Genomic DNA, 23,793 nt, shown 5'->3' with positions numbered 1-23,793 from the left:
AGCAAATCACACAAGACTGAATGCAGCAGCAAAAAAAAAAAAAAAAAAGCAGCTGCAGCTGCAAAGTATTAATTACAAAAATTGATGAAAATACATGCAATATCAAAACGTACAAGTATTTTAAAAAAGACATCTGGTCAGTATCGAGATAAATTGTATCCATAAACAAAAAATAGTCTGAAAATGCCAAAATGATTTACATGTTATTCTGTCAATGAGAAAATTGAGTTTGGGAGAAACCTGATCCCTCAAATTTATTGAATTATAATCAGCATGATAATGTTGCAAGATAATCTTGGATATGCTGGAGATCATTAGCAGAAGCTTAATTTGCTTTCTTATTCACTCCGTTTCAGTTTTTATGTCACATAAAAAACGCTGGTTGAGTGTAAAATCAGGGAGCTCAGATTTTACAACTGGCAGCATAATCTTAACAATGCACCAAATGATTTCCTTTGTTTGCAAAAGAAATAGTTAATGATTTCTCTTGATTTTACATGATAAACAAATTAATTTTATTTAGTTTGATTAACAAAATTATTTTTACATAGAGCAGAGTTGGAGAGTGAAGAGTGCCCATGCTGAAATACGATCATACACCTTCTTTTACAAGTAGATCCACATCTAAGCATGATAGACCTGCATATTCCCGACATAGCAACAACACCGTATTTTTTGTAAACTTTCTTATACTCGATAAGTGTTGTAATGGTTTATCCCCCATGCAAATCATAAAGAATTTGGCACGGACGGGATTGAGGCTCGGGGTAGGAGCGGAGAGGAAAATCAACTGTACTCATGTGAACTCACCTGCGAGAAACTCTTACCGCACACGGTACATTTGTGCGGTCGATGCTTCTGGTGCACATGGAGAATGTGGATGCGGAGGCGGTCCCTCTTCTCGAAGGAGCGCTTGCAGAGGTGGCAGGGAAACTTGCGGTCGCCCTGGTCCACGCACCTCGTGTATTTCAAGTGCTTGTCCCGGTAGTCCTTGTAGGCGAACACCTTGCCGCACCGATCACAGTGGTAACCCTCAGATTCTGTGACGTCACAAATGAAAATATTGATATTTGGCTAAGCCTTTCTTTAAATAAAATTATTTGATATAATTATGTGATAGTAGCTTTATCAGTTGTTCCATCCTTTCTCATGGCCGGCAACACGAGTTTAAGTTCTGGCAGATATCAATTTATGCTACTGAATATGAAACGTTCAAGTGTACAAATGTTGCTTCTTGCATAGTTCAATTTCTCTATGCTATTTAAAGAAGTGATAAATGGTAACGAAACAAATGGAATTTCAATAAAACAAAATCCTGATCATCTTGTACTTGAGTCATTACATATTGATGTCATGTTATAAGATATTAGTCACTACTAACAATGATATTTGTTATTTTCATAACTGTATTTCTTTATTATATACCTTGTGCACTCTCACAGAGTGGATTGTTATTATTACATGTTAATTTTTGGTGCTATACATTATTGGGCTTTCTGAACAACAGTAAGCCGTAATTACTTTTGCCATCAGCCCAGAACAACATGGAAAATGTTCTTTTCTTATTTATGTCCTGCTGTGGCATTCTTATGTGTAACATTTTGTACTGTTGTGCTGTGATCGTCTTTTTTCTTTTACGTTGGTCAATTATTGAATGATGATAGTAATAACAATATGTCCGAACGAACAAACAGAACAGAAAGTAAAACAGATGAGGAATTTAAGGTAGTAATCACGTACAGGAAGGAGACAAGAACCAATTAAGGGCGACCTCATAAAAGCTAGCTTGTGTAACTGCGTGTCCCCGTAAATATTGAATTACGAAAAGCCAGAGAACTGATGGGATGTATTAATGCCGAGTAAACTGAAATAAACATTTAAAGGAGGAAGCGTTACCATGCAGGTTCCTGCGAAATTCTGAAATCGCCATAGCCCTTGTACGGTGTCTACCAGTTTCCAGTGACCAATATGTTAAAGAGATATCTCGAAGCACGATAAAGTAAGCGGAAATTGTTATCACAATTGCAGCAGTAATCGAGGGAGTCTCAAGCGGAAGCGAACGCTGTTATCTGTGGCGTTGATATTGCATTATACTAGTCTTGTCCGCTAACTCAAAATGCTGCATTTTATAGAACATTACATCTCATTTTTGGCTAGGAGGGAAATTGTATTTCATCTCCAGGATACTCTTAATTGATAAAGCCAAAAAAAAAAAAAAAAATCAACATTAGACGATAATAGTTGTTAACGTTTCTATGTTTTTTCGGATACTAAACATGTTGAATGCTAAATTATGTGGATCTACAGTGTCTTACCTTTTCACAAAACAGTGAGATTAATTTTTCATTATTATGATTAATTATTATGCAAATTAGAGAAGATGATGACGTCATAACCTCACTAATCAATCTGTTATTAACATGCCCCAAAATCTTCATCTGATTTAAGTCAAGTCAAATAGAAAAAAAGGAGAAATTTGAATGATAAACATAATATTCATTATTGCACTGTTGTAACAACTCCTCATGGTGACTTTTTAAAGGGAAGAAGTGGGGTTGTGACGTCATGACTAAAAAAACCAAGGTGTTTAGTGATATTTTTTAGCTCAAATCAGGAGGAGGAACAGTGTGAGGCCATCATATCATCGTCTCATTTTATAATTTGCACACATGGCTTTAATCAATATCACCGTCATCCGTACACATTTGAAAGTCAAAAGTGTCATAACTTTCCCATTTCATATATCTGATTCTATATGTCGCTTTAACTTGTTTTGTTGTAAGACTGTATTCAAGGCAAGTGCTTTTATTACTGAAGTGGGATAGATGCATGATAGATGAACAAAAGCATAAACTAAATGACCTTGTCATCATGAAGAGCAGCGTGACTTGGAGAGTAAGTAGTAAAGGGAAATTCCAGTCAGGACAAAATTAAAAGTGATGGCCCATGAAGTGATAATGCGAACATGGTCAATGATGGTGAAAGGAGTTCGCATAGCAGGAAATAAGATCGGATATGGCGTTGTTTATACGCTGACGCATACTGCTTATCTATTGCTATAGACTACTCGACTGTTGAGAAAAAAACAAAACAAAACAAACAAACAAACCCCGAGGCTGTGAATTGCAGGGGAAAAGATCTTCGTTGGCTATATGCTGGTTGGATTGATGGCCGGCCTGACCATGCGCTATATACTTCCATCGTAAGCCCTATACAGGGTGTCTCAAATAAAACTATACACTTTTGAAATGGCTGCCGAATAAGAAATATATGATTCTGGGGGGAAAAGTTTATATCTATAGATAGCTTATAAACTCAACTTTCATATGACACCAAAAATTCTACAAATAATTCATGCTTGAATGAGCACTGCTCACTTTTGTAAAGGGTATAAAATTTAGGCTGCGCAGGAATTAGCCGTTTAAATTTGCGACAGGTGAGTCCGTTGGAGCTTACGAAACTGAAGTTGATATGATAAATTTATGATCAACTGCGTTCACTTTGGGTTTGCTGAGTAAATGGTTTATTAAACCAAACTTTTATGCATGAGTAAACCGCAGTTGCATTTATTTTTATGGTGTGTTCATGTGAGTCAGGATGAGGTGATGGTACAAAACATCTACCCCACATTGGACATCTCATTGATTTAATACCCGGGTAGGGATTATGTAACATTGAATATTATTCAATTATGGATTGTCAAAAAGAAAAGAATGTCAAAGATATCAGCTATTTATTCTTCAAGTCAATGGGTAATCTGAATAATAAGTAGCCAGTAGCTGTTACATTCCTTTTTTCAACAAAATGTATTTGAATAATGAATTTACACAATCCCCATCTGGTTATTAAGTAAATCAATGAGCTATTCTACTAATCTGATAGTAACTGCAATGTGGGGAGAAGGTTTTCATTCAAGTCACAGATGTAAAAAAATAAGAGTGTGCAACATGGAAATTGCAACATGTACCACCACCTCATCTTTATTGACATGAACACACCACTGAGTCTACCAGGGAAATTTCAAATGTTACAATAGAATAAATGCAACTGCGGTTTACTCATGCATAAAAGTTTGGTTTAATAAACAATAAAATCCACTCAGCAAATCCAAACTGATTGCAATTGATCATAAATTGATCATAAATTTACCATATCAACTTCATTTTTGTAAGCTCCAACGGACTCACATGTCGCAAATTTAAAAGGCTAATTCCTGCGCAGCCTAATTTTCATACCCTTTACAAAAGCGAGCAGTGCTCATTCAAGCATGAATTATTTGTGGACTTTTTGGTGTCATATGAAAGTTGAGTCCATCAGCTATTTATACATATACATTGTAAATCTTTTCCCCCAGAATCATGTATTTCTTATTCGGCAGCCATTTCAAAAGTGTTTAGTTGTTTGTTTGTTTTTGAGACACCCTGTACATTGTACCAGCTATAATAACAACTTCCCAAATGGTCTTTGAAAAATAACAAAATCGCAACAGGATATTAGCTATGTTATGAATAAAGAGTAGGGAATATGAGATTCATGGGTATAATTCAACTGTTATGCATTCTTATTACAAGCCTCACCCTACGATGTGTTTATACTCATGATGACGAAACTATAATAAGCATTCTGTTCTAGCTTCTTTTTGCCCACTCTTTTTATGCCCCCGCTTTAACAAGAAAAATGATCACACAGACACACGCACATTGCCTGTGTGTGCATAAAACTCCTCCCTCCCTCTCTCCCTCTCTCTCCCTCATTCATTCCTTTCTTTTGCTATTCAGTCTTCCTTTCTACCACACTTATCCCCCTCACTCATTTGTTATTGTTGTTTTTGTTATAAGTTACGTCAGTACAAATTTAGTTCTGATCATGCCTAAATGATTCAATAAAATTACTATAACGCGACTCTCGGTTTTCAGTTAAAATCATTAAAGGTAAGGAAGAGAAAGGAAATGAAACGAAAAGTACATCTTCATCAGCCCAGTTGTTGTTGTTGTTGTTGTTTTGATTGATTTTTTTTTTTCGTATAAAAGCCAACGGCTGAATAGCCCATATTTAACGATGACAATGTGACATCGCTGGTCTTCAATGAGGTCCAGAACATCAAAATTACAAATACCACAATATGAAAATAACGCCTGCCTATTCCCAATTGTATCACGGAAACACGTGCTCACATTGTCAAGGATTCGAAAAGGAGTGCACAGGGTATACGAGATAATACATGACTCAGCACTGGTGGGTGGGTTTGGTAACATCCCACCAAACTCTTTCATGGTACCGCCTATACGCGTTATCTTTATGACTTATTGTCATTTCCAGTTCACTTCATAAACATTCGTGTCATTTACATGTCTCTCTTGCCCCAAACACCACCCATAATATGGGTCACATGCGGAGAAGATGACCAAAGTTCGTGGTCATCTCAGACTAAGGGTGGGAGCCAGGACACGGACACATCTACAAGGTTTACCAGTATGGTCTTCAACGATTACCTCTTGGTTCTAACAGTCCGCACCTAAAAACGCTGATTTCTATAATTCACATTGGACCATCAAACTCATGCTCTCTTATAAGTATTCATTCATTCGTTCATTCACTGATTTATTCATTCATTCTTTTACTCACTCATTCATTCAATCATTTACTCACTCATTCATTCATTCATTCATTCATTCAATCAATCAATCATTTACTCATTCATACATTCATTCATTCATTCATTCATAAATTCGTTCATTCATTCATTCATTCTTTCATTTATTTATTCATTTATTCATTCATTCATTCATTCATTTACTCATTCATTCATTCATTCATTCATTCATTCATTCATTTACTCATTCATTTATTTATTCATTCATTTACTCATTCATTCATTCATTCATTCATTTAGTCGTTTATTCTTTCCTTCCTTCCTTCATTCGTTTGTTCGATCTTTTCTTGAAAGTGAATTCTTCGTAAATGGAAAGTGGTGTCAAATTGACAGAAAATAAAAGAGATAATTTTATACACAAAGAAAAAAATAACAACAACCTAACCTTACCATCAATGTTTTCATTGTTGCCTATTCTGCTGTCACCGCGGGCTGCGTCCTTTAGGGCTATGGGGATCCCCATGAATTGCAAATAGGAATCCCCGTACCAGACCAGGAGCTCCGTTCCCTGTGAAGAATAGAAAGCAAGATAAAATAGAGATGAGATCAATATTAAAAAAAAACCTTTCCCACGGTCCTTATCTTAATGGCAGAGGATAATGAGTCACCAATGCTTTAACGCAAAGAATTTCGTTTTGTACCATAATTCATAACAGAATTTTAACCGTTCTTTATTTATTGTTATCATATTGCCAAAATTATAAGGTTACATTTTGTTACATCATCTTGAATTGAATTTAACTGAATGGAATTTATCTCCCATACTTTATGAAAAAAAAAAATAATACATTACATATCGCTGGACAAAAAAAAAAAAAATCAAATCAAGATTCTTTTGACAATATGACCATTTTGTTTTAAGTGCGACGAGATTTGCCAATATATGTTGTTGAAACGCTTTTTACCAGTTTTGTGGCCTCCGGCGTGATAATACTTTAACTATATTATACAATATAATCAGTTTGATAATAAGAAGTGTCCTGTCCTGTTCTGTCCAGAGTATCTCTTCCAAGTGAATTCTTTGCGTTACTCCGCGTCGCCTTCCATCTCCTGCCTTCACTCCTCACTCCCCTGTATACGTGTTTCTTACATCATCTCCGAGACATCTTATCCTAGGGCATGAGATTAACCCTCTAGAAACCACAATGTCTACATTGCATCGGCATGGTACATAAACACATTATTGACGGGACTGAAGGAGTTAATGTCTCACGCGTGGAATGTCCTTGCATGCCTCGTAGTATATGCTGTCATCGACTTGCACCGCGATGAGATTCTGCTCCTGGGCGTAGCGGGCGCACTTCACCAAGCTCATCCAGTTGTACGCACCCTGCTTACCATCAACGAAGTGACTCAACTTGCCGTCCTTGAAAATCTAAGTGAAAACAGGGAAATGTCAATAATTAGTGTTTTTTTTTTCAAGGAAAAACTTAAGCAGCAGTTATACATTTATATAAGGGTATTAACCACAACTATATAACATTTCATATCTTACCAAGGTTAAAAAAAAAAAAAAAATAGGGAACAACGTCAGAGAAGTTTACGTTATTTCTCATTTGACGTCTCAAATAGGAAGCGAAATATCGGTCAAGAGAACGAAACGGCTTAGGATGAGCTGATGTGACAGAATTAAAACTCATCTCAATTAAAATCATCCATAATCTCAAATGATTCGATCACAAGGATCTTCGCACACAGAACCAATGCACAATCAACAACACTTTTGCCTGATAGTGATGGAAAAAGATGAAACAGACCCCCCCCCCCAAAAAAAAAAAAAAAAAAGATCTGCAAGAAGAGAGAATAAAGCTATTGTGACATTTAAGTAAGGACATCTTAGGTGAACGCGCGAAGATGAATTTCCGGAACGTGACTGCGCTGGCTCTATTGGGAGAGAAAAAGTGTGTATTTGGAATTCGGGGGTAAAGAACGATGATTTGAACCCCGCTAAAATCATCTTTGGGCAATTAGGACGAGGGGAACGTGAACAAACAAGTGTCAAGTTCAGGCTATAACAGCAAGTAATGGGGTGGTGCTCGTGGTCATCAACTCGTGCTTGATGAAAGGTTGACTCGATCGTCAACAAAAACACGCGCAAGATTAATAGCAGGCTATAGTATTGCATTTTGAGGGCATCGGGCTGAGAGAAAAAGTGTAAATATTTGATCGCCCGAGAGAAGCCAGGCACGGCAGAGCCTTGCTAACTGAAGTGTGGATGACAATGACTAGACCATATATACCTGACAACTATTGCCTTATAATCAGCCGTGTACCGAGAGAGTTATTTAACTTTTGTGGTGTGTGATGGTTCAAGAACGTTCAGTTCTTGATTAATTTTTCTATGCGTTCTATGAAGAGAAGGATACACTACATCTACATATACTGCAGCCAAGAAAAATGTTTTCATCATTAGGTAGGAGAAGTGGAAGATGGTGATATTTCATTGTCATATTTCTATCCTCTACTGTTGAGTCTTTATGTAAAAGATTATGAGGTATACATACTACGAGTACACAGCAGACTAGACATGCTGTTTTGGTTTTCTTTTCTTTTTTTTTTTTTTTTTTGCATAAACCTTTTTATTTTTTCACGTACCCGAACGTTCCCGGCCCAACCGCATACAAAATAGGGGAAAACAACAGAATAAAAAAAACGAAGAAATAAAGTCACAGGAGTTATAAGAAACACGAAACGCGATAAAACATGATTGAGCTAGCTGATTCTTACCTCCCACATTAAACTCGTGTCGTCATGTGATTTTATCTCGCTCGGATGGACTACTCTGCCGGTGAACGGACCAAAGCGGGCGCCCTTTAAGATGACGGTTTGCTGGCAATAGACGCTGTAGTGTGAGTGTGCTGGACTAAGACTCGTCCGCAGAACGGCAAGACCTGTTGTGAAGAGGAGTTTGATAATGCAGAAATTTATCATTCAGTTTGAACGAATTAACTCAGGAGTCAAGGGGATATCATTAGCAATGAGTAATGTTCTTGTGTGTGTAAGTGTGTGTCTGTGTGCAATACACAGTAAAAAAAAAAAATAATAGTGCACACTCTTTTTGAGTTATGGTAAAAGATATGACAGAGCCATGCATCCTCAAGGACAGATGGTTTCGGGACATTTTACTTACTTTCTTTCTTTTGTAAATTCATGTTATTCAAACATTCTCGTGATTGGACAATCATTTCTAGCAAAGTAAAGTGCAGTTAAGTCATAATGTGTTGGTTCTACCTTCTGGTAGTTCTGATGCGTTCACGTCCGCGAGGCTCTGGCGGACGATCTTTGCCTTGCTGTCCTCGTCCGTCGATTCTGTCAACTCGCAGCTTGGATTGTCAACCGGTGAGCGCTTGTCTCCTGCGAGAAATATGCAAATGAAGTGAGAAGTAGTAGAAGTCATTAGAAACACGCTTTCGCTATGCATTCTAGTAATGGATGTGATGAATACAAAAACAACAACAACAACAAAACAGACAACAAACAAACAAACAAAAACAAAAACCCGACGTGTTGCTTTCCACTGTTTATTCGAATAGTCTTGATGTGCTCAGTATAACACATAATAAATTGTATGACTTCTACAATTATAAGTTCAACAACGCTTCCATTTTGCCCCAAGATGTGTGTGTATGTGCAATGTGGTGGTTTGTGAGTGTTTGTGTGTTTGTGGGTGGTGGACCAGTATTGCATTGTATTGCATGACAATGATAGATTTTGTCTGTTAGAAACAGTAAAAATGTGACGGAAGTACATTTAAGGGAAAATTAATTTGATGTAGATTTTTTTTTTTTTTTTTTGCTCAAAAATATAAAATCTGTCTGATCGGTGCTGTAGCCGGCGTCTACAGGTCGAAAAGTAAATCCTTTCAAGGGACATTCCTCAGCAAAGAAACAAATCAACACGGTGCACTTCACGGAGCTGTGGAGATTCTCTGTTACCATGGAAACCTACAGAGAATAGTTTATCTATCACAAGCCCATTAAGTGTTTCGTGTTTATGATCCCCTTTTTTATTCGAAAAGGATACGAGTTATCATCGCACTTGTACTACCTCATTTCTTTTCCTTGAGGCTTTTTTTTTTTTTGCAATGGGAGCTGAGATAGTCAACTATGTAACGACAATGTGTATCATCATTAAAACCATCAAGTGCCTTTTTATCCTTCAACAGTCAGAAGTGGAGCTCATCATCAATTTAGTCATGGTTTGTTGTGCATTGCCAGATTTTCCTCTTATCCTATTTTTCTCTCTCCGTGAAACTTCAAAAGGTATGCTCAAGACAGCCATTCGGTTCTCGACCATTTATTCCCAGTATTATACCTTGAATAAACGTAATCTGTAGCGGCTCATAGGAAAAAAAAAAAAAAAATCGACTGAAATAATGTCAGGGAAAAAGTGCAATTTTGCTCTTCTGTGGAAGAGGCTCGTTGTAATGGCACGGGGGTCATTAAAGTAACCCGTCTCACTCTTTTAAGATGAGATTTCTGGCGCAGTAAGGCTTCGGATGGTTGCCTTTCTTCATCGTTGGGCATTACAACGCAAATTCACACAGGCCACGGAGATAAGACGCTCCGCTAGAAGGACGAGGCAATTTAATCGAAAGGGGATTACAGAGGAAAGCAGTATCCTATCTCCTTTTATTCCATATTAACCCCTTTCAATCAAGTTTATTATGAACTGGTCTTATCATTAAAGCCTCTCTAAGACGGGCTTAACAGTGCCTACACAGTAGATTTAAACTTTGCGACCTTTATGCTGAAAAATTTCCGTCTCGCGTAATCAATTGTGCAGCAAGGAAGGACATTTATAAGGACCATCGTATGGGGAGAATGTTATAATGTTGTAAAAAAGACTTAAGTGGTACATACATAATGTGAAAATGTAGAAATGAAAGTACTGTAAAGTATTACACCACAAACTTGGTAAAAATGGGTTGAGCGATATTAGTTAATTTCCTGTTTCTTATAAAGTTAATGGATTGGTTATTTTGATTATTGACATTTTTTCTGGGTACTAGAACTTCCTTTATCACCATTTATTTTCATTTTATTTTTCAGCGGGTGGATTGAGCTGCTCGTGGTCATTACAAATATATTTTTTGTCCTTTTTATTTAACAACAGATGTTCTTTTACAGACATGATAAACGTCAATCTGTAGCTGGAGAGTGGCCGAGACTCTTTCCCTGAATCACTGTTTGCAAAGGGCGAAACGATTTTTAGTGGCTGTTTTCATTATTTTCGGGGGGTCGTCGTTCATCCCTCTTTCTGAGAACACCTCTTAGGATACGGTGGTTTGCCGGGTCTGTACAGTCTCTGACCTAATAGCATAACGCGCTTTGCCTAGTAAGAGCTATGCTCGTACAGGTATATCATGCATTCGCGAAAGAATAGTCAATCAATACTCATTTCGTCGCTTGAAAGATGACCGACAAAACCGCAACTTTACGCTCCTTACAAGTATAAAGGGAGTTTCATTAAACTGCTCACCCCCTTTTCCCCCTACGTCTTGTGATTTTGAAGAGAGAGAAACGAGTTGAACAAATCAAATCCCAAGCGATTCTCCGACATCCGTCTTTTTATTTTATTTTAATCCCATATTAGCAGAATAGTGAGAATTGATTCATTATCAAAAGGAAAAGATAACGGAGCTCTTGTTGGACAAATTAGACGTTCATAATACTCTGGCTGATGGTCTAAATATGAAGAAGTACGTGCAAATTAAGCACACAGAAAGATTATGGTAATGGGTATGGAGACAGGATGGATGAAACAGCAGGGTATATGGAGAGTATATCGCCTCTTAGACTGCGAAAGACTTCGTATCAAACTGGCTGAGATGAATGATTAAGCACATGACTACGTGATGAAAACTTATAACGGGAGTAAAGGGAGAGAATAGCAAGTATGTTGTTTTTATTTCTTTCTTTTTTTTTTCTTCCCTTTTTCTTGGGGAGATGAATATACAAAGGCGCACATTGCCGGGGTTTCTGACAAACATAGTATTGCTGTACTGGAATCCCACAAAGTGTCGTAGTCGTCGATAATGTACCAACCGATGTGCCAGCACGATAACTTTCGTGCAGTAAATAACTGTGATATTCGGGGGAAAAGAGAAAAAAAAAAACCCTGATGATTGATTTTTGCTACATTTCAGGGATAGACACCTTACCCTTTACCACAACTTTGACGGTCGAGTGGACAGAGTTGATACATTGTCTCACTGCAAGCCTGTTGAGGTCTTTTTGTCCACTTTTCCTCCTTTGGAAGTGGGTACCTGTCACTATTCTAACGGCGAGACTACCACCTCTTTTATAATTGCCGCAAATCGCCTCTTTTGATCCAAAGTCATGCTCTTAACGGGTCCTTAGACGGGAGAAAAGACCATAATCCACTCTTTTCTATACCGGGCAGTGTTTTGTCCACTTCTACAGTCCCCTTTGCCCCGCGGCCTGGCGTGAACCAAGTAAACACCATGTCTTTTTGCAGGTATCATCTCCTGGTATAATAGCGCCTATTGTCACTTTGAAATTAGGTGTTCCTGTCGCAATTGTTATGGAGAGCCGATGTTTTAGCCTCCCGAATTGTCGGCCGACAGGGGCGAAGAATGCCCCTGTCCACATGAGAGAGTTTTGGGATTGCGACTTAGCAGAATACACGGCGAAAATTGAAAGCGATGTTAAAGACGTTGGTTTAAGACCGGCCAGAAATACCTGGCCAGACAATAGGGGCTTCTGTGCACCTGGGTGTAAAACATGAAGAAGGTTGGAAAGTGGGTAAAAGGGAAACAGAAAGAGAGATAGAGAGAAAGAAAGAAAGAAAGAAAGAAAAAGTAAAAAGGGAGGGGGAGAGAGGAAGGGAATGACAAGAGTGAGAAAAGAGAAGAGACTTTAGAAAAAAAAAGAATCACAGCGGTTGTACAATAATTGTTTCATGTGTTAGCGGAATCGAAGAAGAATACGACGAAATAGCGCCTCTATTACTTGAGGGAAACAGTCCCTGTTATGTCTGCTCTCCAAAACATTTCCGTCAATGAGATGGAAATTAAGGAATAGATTAAAAGTGAATTGGTCCACGGGGATGTCGGAGGACAGTGGTTCTTGCGGAGAAATGAAAGAAAGACCGCCCGAGTGAAAACAAATAAACAAGTCGGGGAAAACTAATTTATTGGTTGTCACGTACAAGACGTCGAAGTTTTCTAAGTTTGTTTAGGGGAATCCATGTGTATTCAGTCTGCATAATTAGAAAAATGTATAATTTGCCTGCCAAATGAAAGATATTCAAAGAAACTCTTTAAGACAATTTTTGAGAAGACGAAATCAAAGTAAGAAATAATATATTAAGTGTGATATGATTTATTAATTAGCAAACAAGCTCTGATTTAGAAATGAGAAAAAAGCGATTGATCATTGCTGTCGCTCTCCAATGAGACACGCAGACCAGACACTCTTGTTTCAAAACAACCACAAAAAGATGCATTTATGCATACATGCTTTAAAAATGCACACACCTTTAATCTTCTAGACTTTCGAAGCCACGTTATTGTGCACTTGTTATGAGGAAAAGAGGAGAAATGAACAAGGAAAATATCTTTGTTGTCAGGAAATAATGTTCGTTTAGCCTTTCTGAAATACAAATTAATCGTAAATAGTTCATGGCTGTTTTTTCGGTTGCTATTTATGTGAAGCCACACACTTTCATCGCACGTTGATGTCAGAATAGCCACGGTAAATGAGCTTCCTTGTTCTCAATTATCATGCTGACATTTTTTGCTTTCATACTGGCATTGTCCTTCTTCTCTTGAGGAGCTAAAGCCTAGAATAATTGATGTTTGGGTATAAACCTTTTCTCAACTTTGGCGGTTTTTATTGCTTTTCTACTGAAAGGAATTGCCACGATCAATGGGCCCGCTTTGGCGGTGTCAGACAATGTTCCAACGTCTCATTAAAGCGCCAAAGCTCGAAGGGAGCCCGACCGGGGAGCATGTGTTTCGCGCCCACACTTGCTTGACTTGACCGCATAACAACGCAGTGTTTTCCGCTGCTTTCTGTCGAAAATAGCACGCTTGTTGTCCGTCCAACAAAAACAAAGCGAGGACGCTCATCGCCCCAAGCTTTGGTCTCTAAAATGAAGTGACTTTCTTTTTTATGGTCTGTCCACCACTAAGGTTTGTGCGAATCCACGATAACATGCTGAAGCCAAGAAGACTAACACAATCATACTACCACACAGTCACACAACTACACAAACACACTTAGGGCTGTACATAGAAATGTGCTCTCATAGTGTAAGAAAGTTAACACTTCTAGGGCTATTCCAGAAAAGAAATGAAATAGAGTGAAACATTCAATTATCTCATTCTCCCCCTCCTCTCACTGTACTGTGAAAAACACACCCAAGACATCGGGGTACCTGCATTCCAAGTGGTTGCATTACCTACACCCACGCTTTAATTGTTACAGATGTCGTAGAGTTCTGAAAGGAGCACATTTTCAACTGCGATTTCACTTTCTTACCTCTGTAAAGAAAATGACCTGCAGTGTAAACTTAACTGTGCAACGGAGCAGATCGACAGGCATAAATTTACAATATTTTGTTATCCAATGCAGGTACACACACCCACAAAGGGGAAACAGGAAAATTAGGCAAAACAATACACGTGATGAATCACCCATTTGATTGAATATTTCTATTTAGTACCTGACATATTCCGGTCACGTTAGAAAGTCTTAATGTCAGTTACCTGTCAGTGGGGAAGTGAAAAGTTTGATAATAATTCTTTTCTTTCACAATGATAGATTCATGGAGATTGTTTATGTCTCCAGAAGTTTCCGAAACATGATGCTGTGTGGAAAATTAGAAAAAAAAAAAGAATGACAGTGGTTTGCTTCAGCTTGATACAACAAGAACAAACAAACAAACAAACACCAATAAAAAAACAATAATAAAAACAACAACGGTAATGACAACAACAACAACAGCATCAAACAGGCTGGACATTAGGCTATAGTTTATGGATTGAACGTGTTGAATGGTATGAGAATCACATCGTAGATTTATCCTCAACAGAGTTGATTTCTAATACAGGTCATTCAAGTATAAAACATGAAATATAACAGGGAATGATGTATAATAATCGAGCAGATGCCGAATGTAACCATGTGGTTTTAGATCATCGTCTTTATGCGTATGCTGCTCGCATTGCAATTGTTGTAAAGTGTACCGACAAATAACACGTCTCTATCATAGAGGGAGTTGAGATTGAAATGCTACGTCGAAATATGATTTCCTCAATACATTTTGACATAATCAAGTAGGATTGCCATCGGTCAGAGGATTAATACATTAAAAGTCTTGTTTAGAGCGAGTGGAGAAAGCGTTTTATCGCCGGTGTTATTGGAGTAGAGATCAAAGCAATATTCTTCTCTCTTTTTTTCCCATAAAAACACCGATAAGTCTGAAGCCCTTTGTAAAACATATAGATCCTTCGCAAGGTATAAATTTTAGTCCACTTTTACGGCTAATTAATAACTAATTCATTCCTAATACATGCAGTCCTCTTGTAAGTCTCAATCGAATGGAAACCCGGCCATTCCCTCAGGCTTTGTGGTTAAAAATTTCGGCCGTCATCATGTTTTATAGCTGCTTTTATACACCGTTATAATAATTATTCTTAAAAAAACGTAAGCACAAATAAAATCTATATACATGTATTTGAAAAAAAAATCTGACTTATTTTCCCCACATCTTATTTATCTATTTTTTCTCTTCAGTTCGTTTTTAAATGTCAATATTTTGTCGTAACATATCAGGTATTACATGTAGAAAATGCAGAAATGAAGTTCTTCATTAACTAGAGAAACACGCAGGCTAACCCAATTAATGACGTCGCAACTCGCATTTCACTGTGATACTGTGTGACGTTGGAGTAGCGATATTTATCATATACGATAATGATTTCAGTTATGTCATGGGAAATTTGCTATCAATATCATAATGTAAAAGGCACATGTGGCACACTCACTTCTCCAGACTGACTAGAATGTGAATCGTTCCAGGGAAAACAGGGGAAGTTTGATTTTCAAAAAAAGAAGAAGAATAATTTAAATGTATATCATTTTGCATCTAAAACTCAATGAATGAGGTTTGTCGTGGATTCCGGTAACCCTGACACAATTTAGTTCTGTGTCAACTTTGCTGCTGCGATCTTTCTGAGCAATCTGAAGATTTATTTTGAGCTCTAACATAATGTCGGCTATATTTTGCTTGCTTAGTTTTTGAATGAAATGAAATTTCACTTTATGACAAAGAATATGAAACAAAAGTCAATTCCGTCCAGAAATATGTGCAAAGTGTAAATCTGAGCTGCATGCCGTGAAAGTGTTTAAAATTTTACCCTCTTAAAAAGCAGATTTTCTCATTATTTTTCATCATTATTTCCGTCAAATGAACCTAAACCAATGGTATCATTAATTGATATGTCCGATTAGTGTACAGACACGTTCTTTCGAGTGATATTGATTTTTATTAAATTTCACAATTTATTTTTTATTCGCACATCCCTGTGTCTGTACCTGCACGTACCGCTCATGTTACATAAAAAGGGACTGCGAAAAATAATAACTATCATAGAGACATATCTTCCTTAGAGTAACTGATAGTCGTGATGCAATGACACTATGAATCAATTGTCTTCCTATTTGCGGGGCAGCTCCATTTTACTTCAAAAATTTCTGAGTGGCGGCATTAAACATGGGATCAGAGGGAATTAAGACTTGTTACTCCATCTCTTAGACCTCCTTGGAAATATCCACTGAAGATGACGATATGTTTTGAATTTCGTTCTCCTGGTTGTGCGTTAGAACACAATCCCAGGTGATGAATGTTTTATGTTGAAATCTTATCTCAGTGCATCACATGTCACCAACGTTTAGGCCTATACAATACCGACATCTTAGCCAGTTGTATTTATTCGATTTTCCCCTCAGTGTTTTCACCAAATGTTTATGAAAATGAAATACACATCTGTTTACATTTTCTGGCACTCCACGTAAAAATAATGCGCTGCGTATATAGTGGATTGAGCAATACGGAAGTAGAATGTGAAGAAAGATACGGTTTTTGAAGCCTGTTGAACTTGTTTACATAGTGCTGCAAATCTACATACCTATAATGTCTAGTGGAATGCCTGACATAGCGCAGCCGGGATATCTCTCCGCGCCGCTACTCCCTCGTAGATACCCGTACAGCGCGCACTCGAGGTCTGCTGGAGTGAAGTTGAACGTTTCTCGCTTCTCCGTCGTATCACCACCAATACCAGCCCCCGGTGCAGAAGGCGATTTCACGGCCAGCGGTCTGTGAAAGGTTTGTAGTGGACGCACGGGAGATGCGGCTACTCTCGACGGCGAGGCCGCGGCTGAGTACGTAGGCCCGCTGAAGTTGCGCCGGGCAACCAAGGGGAACGGCGATTTCATCATTTCGGAGGGAAAATGATGTTGCATGTTCTTGTACTGAGAGTGTGGTTGAGTGGAAAAGACCCCTGGTATAGCGCCCGGGAAATGGGCGCTGAGACTCGACGGGGTCAGGGGAAACCCAGTTGGCGGGAAGCCGACCGGGCTGCGGAAGGACATCAAGCCGTCGGGAGAAGTGGACGAAGAACCGGCGATCATCGGGGGTGGATGTGGCCATAGCGGTAGCGGTAACCTACCATCAGATAAGGGAAACAGCAGAGGGAAAAGAGAGTAAAGAAATGATGATGAATTCAAATCATTTCACATCTTGATGTCTTAAAAAACAAAAACAAAAACAAACAAACAAACAAACAAACAAACAAAACAAATCATCGAAAACGCAAACTAAATGTATTAGTAAAGTATGGTGTAAACATAATGATGTAATAAGGTAGATAATTTTTCTTACTTAAGGTAGATAATAAATAACGTTTTATAATCATGCATCATTGTCTATTCTTACATGGACACATATACACCCATACTCACATATACACTCTGAGAGAACGAAGATGTTAAAAAACATTGGATGTGTCTCTATGGTGATTGCAAGTCTGCATTAGATTATTATCAGATCCACTGACAATGTCATCTTAATAATCCATGAGAAATAATGTGTGAGAAATTTCTGTGAAGCAGACACTTTTCTAACGATGATGAAGATACATTTTTAATGATAGATCGCAGCATACACACAGTGTACCTCGTTCCAGCATTATTGTTGAGTGGGTCACTTATAATATAGTAGTCATATACTATCTAAGTATGATTTAAGTATGAAATTCTGCTATTGTGAACAAGGGCCTCCCAGTTAGGTTATTGAAACCACGTGTTCATCATAAACACTCTTTTACCTCCCCCCCCCTTCCAAAAAAAAAAAAAAAAAATAGGGCACACTTGTATTGTTTTGATCCTCCTAACCAGAACAATTGATTTTCTAATTTCTTTTATTGAATATGAACTAACTGATTTTGTTCTATAACGAAATATCTATGACAGCGACAAATATTATTAGCAACAGGAAAAAAACAAACACCAATATCCGTCACTGCTCGAGTTTTGATGCTTGCTGTATTGTCTTTCTCTCTGTACTACTATATCTGAATAATTAGATAATGAAAATAATCTGAAGATATTTTGAAATGATATTTAAAACGATGTAAAACAACTTACGGCAGTGATCATTTCAGAACTATAGTCATATCATCTTTCATGAATTTACTTCGACAGGAACCACAATTACTAATTTGATTATTGTATGTTCAAGTAGACATAAATAATTCATCATAACCAACTTACATTTCATCCGGAAATGTATAGCAAATGATCACCGATGAGAAAGCTACGGTTTATCCCGGTCAATAGCCGCAACTAATTCTAACACCAATGGGACCAGTCACACCTTAGCGGTGAGTGAGTCATGATATCTAAGCCACTGGTTTCATTAAGTTGTAACCATTCAACATGAGTCTCGAGAAGAAAATTGTCGAAAGGAATGCGAGATGATAGAACCCTGACAACGCTAACAAAGATGGCCCCTGTGTCGGCTGACAAGCATCTCTCATGAAATTGTTGGGGGCAACAAATGAAAATCACACCTCCTTTTTGCCACAATTAATGAGATATAAGATCGAGCGGCCCTTGAAACAGGTGATTAAAGGTTGGAACGTTTCTTGCTCGTGAAGAAGGACGTATCCTTTTCTCACTTTGTCCCTGCATACTTTGCGTGTGAGGTGCTGAAACATTCTCGATAGGACAAACACATTTAATCCCCTTTACGGATGAACAATTAAGTTTGGTTCGCGCGCCACAATAACCGCACAATCGCGGGAAGAAGACAGCATAGTGAGTTTGACCTTTTACGCTTTCTCTTCACAACTTTTTACGATGTCCATGGTAACATAAACAGAAAAATCAAACCTCCATCACAACGAATACAAATCTGTGTCTTTTGATATCCAATGTCACTTCTTGGATAAAGTTTTGGTTAAAGTTTCGCAACATGACTCAAAACCTGGGGGCAATCTTTTGATATGCAAACCATTAAATTGACTTTGACTATTGTGGTTTAAACTGCGAGCAGAGAAAGAAGATAGATGAAGAACGGATAATGAAGGCGAAATGTGGAAGAGATAAAACGAGCAAAACTGACGGGGATCTAAAGACACCGATAAGTTGAATAGAAGAGTGGGATGAAGAAGAAGGGAGAGTATCAAACACTGACTTTTTTGTGCTAAGGTAGCCAGTTGAGAAGGAAAAAAATAATGACTGGTGCAGCCGTTTGCTGACGAGTCGCATCACCTCAAATCAGAAATGATACTCCTCGAGTAAGCCAAAGTCGGGTGTCCGCGTCTTCGGTTTGTCATGCACAAACATCCCGAATCCAGTGGCATCGCTCACGGTCTCTCCGTACCATGCCGTACGGTCTTCCAGGCATCACCCTGATGATCACGTAACAATACAGGGTACCACTTAGAGATTTTTATCACAGATCAAACAATCAACTTGATTCGCCATATTCGCGCGCACGTATGAGAAATCAGCGCCGAACGGTGATCGGTAAAGAATCTCCCAATAATCAGACAACCAAATTTCCTGCCATTGAACTTACACTATACAAATGTTTAACATCGGCGATCTGAAATCAAATAAGAGATGTCTGTTGCGATAATCATGCTCAAAATCGTCACTCTGTGATTTTGATAATTAACACTCTCATGGCTTATACCCCCTGTCTTTCATTGTCATTCAGAATTTCAGAATTTATTTTGTGATATTGTGCGTCTCATTCAACAACACTCAAGATAGTTCATACATCATGTCTTTTTTTAACAGTTATCCTCATAATTATTCCCATGTGTCATTTCTGTGATGAGAGGGGAGGTGTTTAGAACTCATTTGTAAATAAAATGAAATAAAAAATTCAACTGCAAAGGTCTATGATACCAAGAGAGTTCTATTTTTATCAATGTCAATGCTTTTTTTAATGTATATAATCTACACATATTCTTGCTGCCGATTAAAATCAGCGAAGGTTTATAAACGTGAATGTGGTCGAAGCATGTTAATTTCGTCTGATTATATTACGGATAATGCTTTTCTCCTCTTCTCCGACTGATCGTGATCGTAAGGTTAGATGTGATGCCGATAGTCGTGTTTTCCTCCCTTACTTCTACCGATTCAGATGGAGTATAGGGGAAGTCAAAGAGACGAGATATCAGCTCATGTTTCCCCCGTAATGACTGATGCTATCCAGTGATGTTATCGGAATCATATCATGTACCGGGTAGAAATCAAGAAGAGGCGATATACCAGAAGTTGAGGGATGGGGTGGGGGGGGGGGGGGGAGGGGAGTATCTATGCGCCAGAGGAGATTCAATTCATTTTTGGCAAAGAAATGAATAGGATGCGGCCAGTGGTTGATTTAGGCACGTGTGCAAATATTGCGCAGCAGTAGGAGATAAGGTAATCGAATAGATTGAGATAATAATATGACCAATGGAAAGAGTGTTGAAAATGATTGCAATGGTGAGAAACCTCCAGAGGCCACAAATCTTTATCTTTTCAGATCGTTAAGAGGAAATACTATCGTCGCAGTTATGCGAGCTGTGATGTGATGGAGCAGCGCCGTGCAGGTGGTACATTCAGGCATCACTCTCTAATCTCTCCACTCAACTCAATTACCATGATTACAGGTAGGGGGAAAAGCCTCGTGTTGTTCCTTCCCTCCCTCAGCTCAACAGTGTAAGCGCCATGATTAGTTGGGGGCGTTACGCCTTTTAACCCTCCCGTTTAGACTCCCGCGAAGTTATTATCTTCTGTAAAAGACCGTGCCTTACTTTAGTCAGAGGATGGACTTTACTTCAGCTGATGAGGTTCATGGATTATGACACCTTTGGCTCGGAAGATTATCCATCTTTCAGTGTAAGTGTGAGTGTGAGGATGGGTGTGCGTGTGTGTGTGTGTGTGTGTGTGTGTTTGTGTGTGTGTGTGATAGAGACAAAGAAAAAGATAGAAAAAAGAGGAAAAGGGGGCAGACTACATTTTAGCTGACGAATCAAAAGGAGGGGCAGAAGGAGCAAAAAGGAGAACAAGACGAGAAGGAGAAATAGCCATATAAAAACTATCCTCTTGATGGAGAAATAGAAATAGAAGGTAAGACGTTGCTTTCAAAACGGACTTTGAAGCTGGAAGAAACAATTGTATATTCTAAATGGAACAAGAGAGAAGTAGCAAGGGATGAAATGAGATTGGCAGAGGGAAAAAGAAGAGAGGAAATCACAGAAAATGTGAAAGCGAATACCATCTGGTGTAAATATCATGGAAAATCATTCGAGGACCAAAGATCAATCGCTTAGTCTTAGCGATCCGGAAGAGACAAATATATGATAACAAAGATATTGAAAGAGAAAGGTACCGAAATTGGAAAGATCAGCACAAAACAAAGAGAGATATAGTAAAAGAGGCAAAAAAAAAAAGAAAGAAACAAAATCGTGTGAGATTAAAAACTGAGACAGAGACAGAACAAATGAAAGAAAAAGAGACAGACAGAGAAACAGACACACACAGACAAGGAAGGAGACAGGAAACAGAGAGAGAGAGAGAGAGAGAGAGAGACACATACACACACACACACACACGGATGGAGGAGAGAGAATGAGGAGAAGAGAGGAGGAGGAGGAGGAGGAGGAGGAGAAGGAGGAGGAGGAGGAGGAGGAGGAGGAGGAAAAAGGAAAGCGAAGCGCAATCTTGGTCGTCTCGTTGGATTGCGGCGGCGCGGCGGGGTCCTCACCGTGTTGTAATATTAACAGCTAATCAACGAGATCACAGCCACTTATCGTGATTAGTTTGGTACGAGGGTTTGATGACGTGCGAACTTTTCCACTGATATTAGCCCCAAGATTACCAAAAAAAAAAAAGATGGATAAAGACATGGAAAGCCGAAAATACAAACATGGTTTTAGGCGCCGCGGACGAGGAGAAAATCTCGAAGGCTATGCGCCGTGAGTCTCGTTCAATGTCCTCACGCCTGTCAAGATACGAGGGGAGAACCCGACCAGTTGATTACCTCATGATACCATCATTGCATTGTATCTGGATTCCTGGTAACCGTCACGTTTATCTGCCAGGACGAAAGACATCGAGTGTGGATATTTCTTTTATCTCTACTGCTCGTGAATATAACACTGTCTGTGTGTATGAGTGTGTGCGTTTAGTGTGTGTGTATATGCGTGCACTTGCATAGATTTATTAATTGTTGGGTCCCGTAAACAAAGATCACAATGATCGTCTTTATTTCGTCATGCTTGTAGAGCATAGAAAGAAGTAGAAAAAAAAAAACAACAACAAACAATATAGTTCCCCAAGCATCAATACGTGTAAGTGCGTATGTGTGTATGTGGTAAACTGTGTTTCTAATTCAATTTTGGCACATGCAAAGTGCTCATGGTATATGTTGTCTACCTTGCTGACGCTTATAAAGTATAGCTGAAAATTGTCCCCCCCCCCCTATTTTGTGTTCTCCCTTTGGATTCTGTAGTAAAGTAAAGACGAGTACTACAATTCTTATTTTTTAAAGGAAATATTTAAGTCTGCGCAACAGCATGCTATAAGTATAGTGTATGAATAACGAAGTATTATTTGAAGTGTTGTGCAAAGTAGTATTTTTATACATATTTTCACTTCATGTTTTAAAAACAAAACATTAGACATGGTTATGATTCATAGCTCACATCTCTCCCACTTGTCAGTATGTAAAATAGATATAAGTTGATATATCTATCAAGAATTCACCAACAAGAAAACAAAACAATCCTTACCCATTCGTTCAACGATTTGAGGTGGAAAAAAGTACTTAATTTTGAATTTCATGTCAGAAAAGAAACTTGAGTAGAAATTCGTGTGCAAGCGAAAGGTTTAGTCTTGTGGTGTAAGCTTTGTGACTGTAAACGACATCAAACATCTGGGGAAGATATGAACTTCAAATTTTCAAGGCTTTCAATCGATTCTAGTTCGATTTTTGAGAAACTTCTTTCGCCAATGACGAATATGAAGTGGACTTGTAGTTATAAGCTTGAGATTGAATTAGTGTATTCACAGCTGCCAATCAAACATATTTTGATCATCGTTATTCTGGCAGAGCTAGTCTCATATGCATGTAAATGTAAGTTGCCGACAGCCATCCTATAGCCCCTCCCCTACTCCTTTTCTCCCTATTAGTCTCTTGTGCTCACTGCTGTTGTTATTTCATCACTGTGTTGTCCATGTAATACTGTACTTGCCTGCTTGCTTGTACAGTGTCCGCTTTGTCCTGTCCATTTCCGTTATGTCTTATTTTGTATGAACCTTTTTCACTTCATTGTCATTGCTATGACCATTTCGTTTTTTTTTTTTGTCATATCATAAAACATTTTTCTCGCTGCTGCGTTTTTTTTTTTCGCAGAATATAAGTATTATGTATATATTTTATGCATATTCTTGCACTGAACATAGATCAGGGGGGTGTTTCATCAACGTTTGTCAGCGCAAAAAGTTGTCATCGCTGACAATCACCATAGTAACAGTCAGTGACCAGAGCATCTCAGCCAATCAAAACCAAGGATTTTGCTGAAATTGTCAGCGCTGACAAACGTTGATGAA

General features: G+C 38.4%; 1 protein-coding gene across 1 annotated transcript in view; it reads right to left on the bottom strand.

Annotated features, from left to right (window-relative positions):
• The window catches only part of LOC140239608 (uncharacterized), a 42,568-nt gene that overhangs the window by 2,128 nt on the left and 16,647 nt on the right, over positions 1-23,793 (bottom strand). The window contains exons 2-7 of the mRNA XM_072319440.1: positions 16,812-17,347; positions 8,885-9,007; positions 8,381-8,544; positions 6,867-7,028; positions 6,044-6,161; positions 811-1,040 (exon numbers count right to left, since the gene is read on the bottom strand). Coding sequence (XP_072175541.1) covers positions 811-1,040; positions 6,044-6,161; positions 6,867-7,028; positions 8,381-8,544; positions 8,885-9,007; positions 16,812-17,347 — 1,333 coding nt within the window. The remainder of the gene's footprint in view (positions 1-810; positions 1,041-6,043; positions 6,162-6,866; positions 7,029-8,380; positions 8,545-8,884; positions 9,008-16,811; positions 17,348-23,793) is intronic.

Source organism: Diadema setosum, chromosome 16 (genome assembly GCF_964275005.1).
Source record: "Diadema setosum chromosome 16, eeDiaSeto1, whole genome shotgun sequence".
Taxonomy (NCBI): domain Eukaryota; kingdom Metazoa; phylum Echinodermata; class Echinoidea; order Diadematoida; family Diadematidae; genus Diadema; species Diadema setosum.
This window is presented reverse-complemented; position numbering and strand designations above follow the sequence as displayed.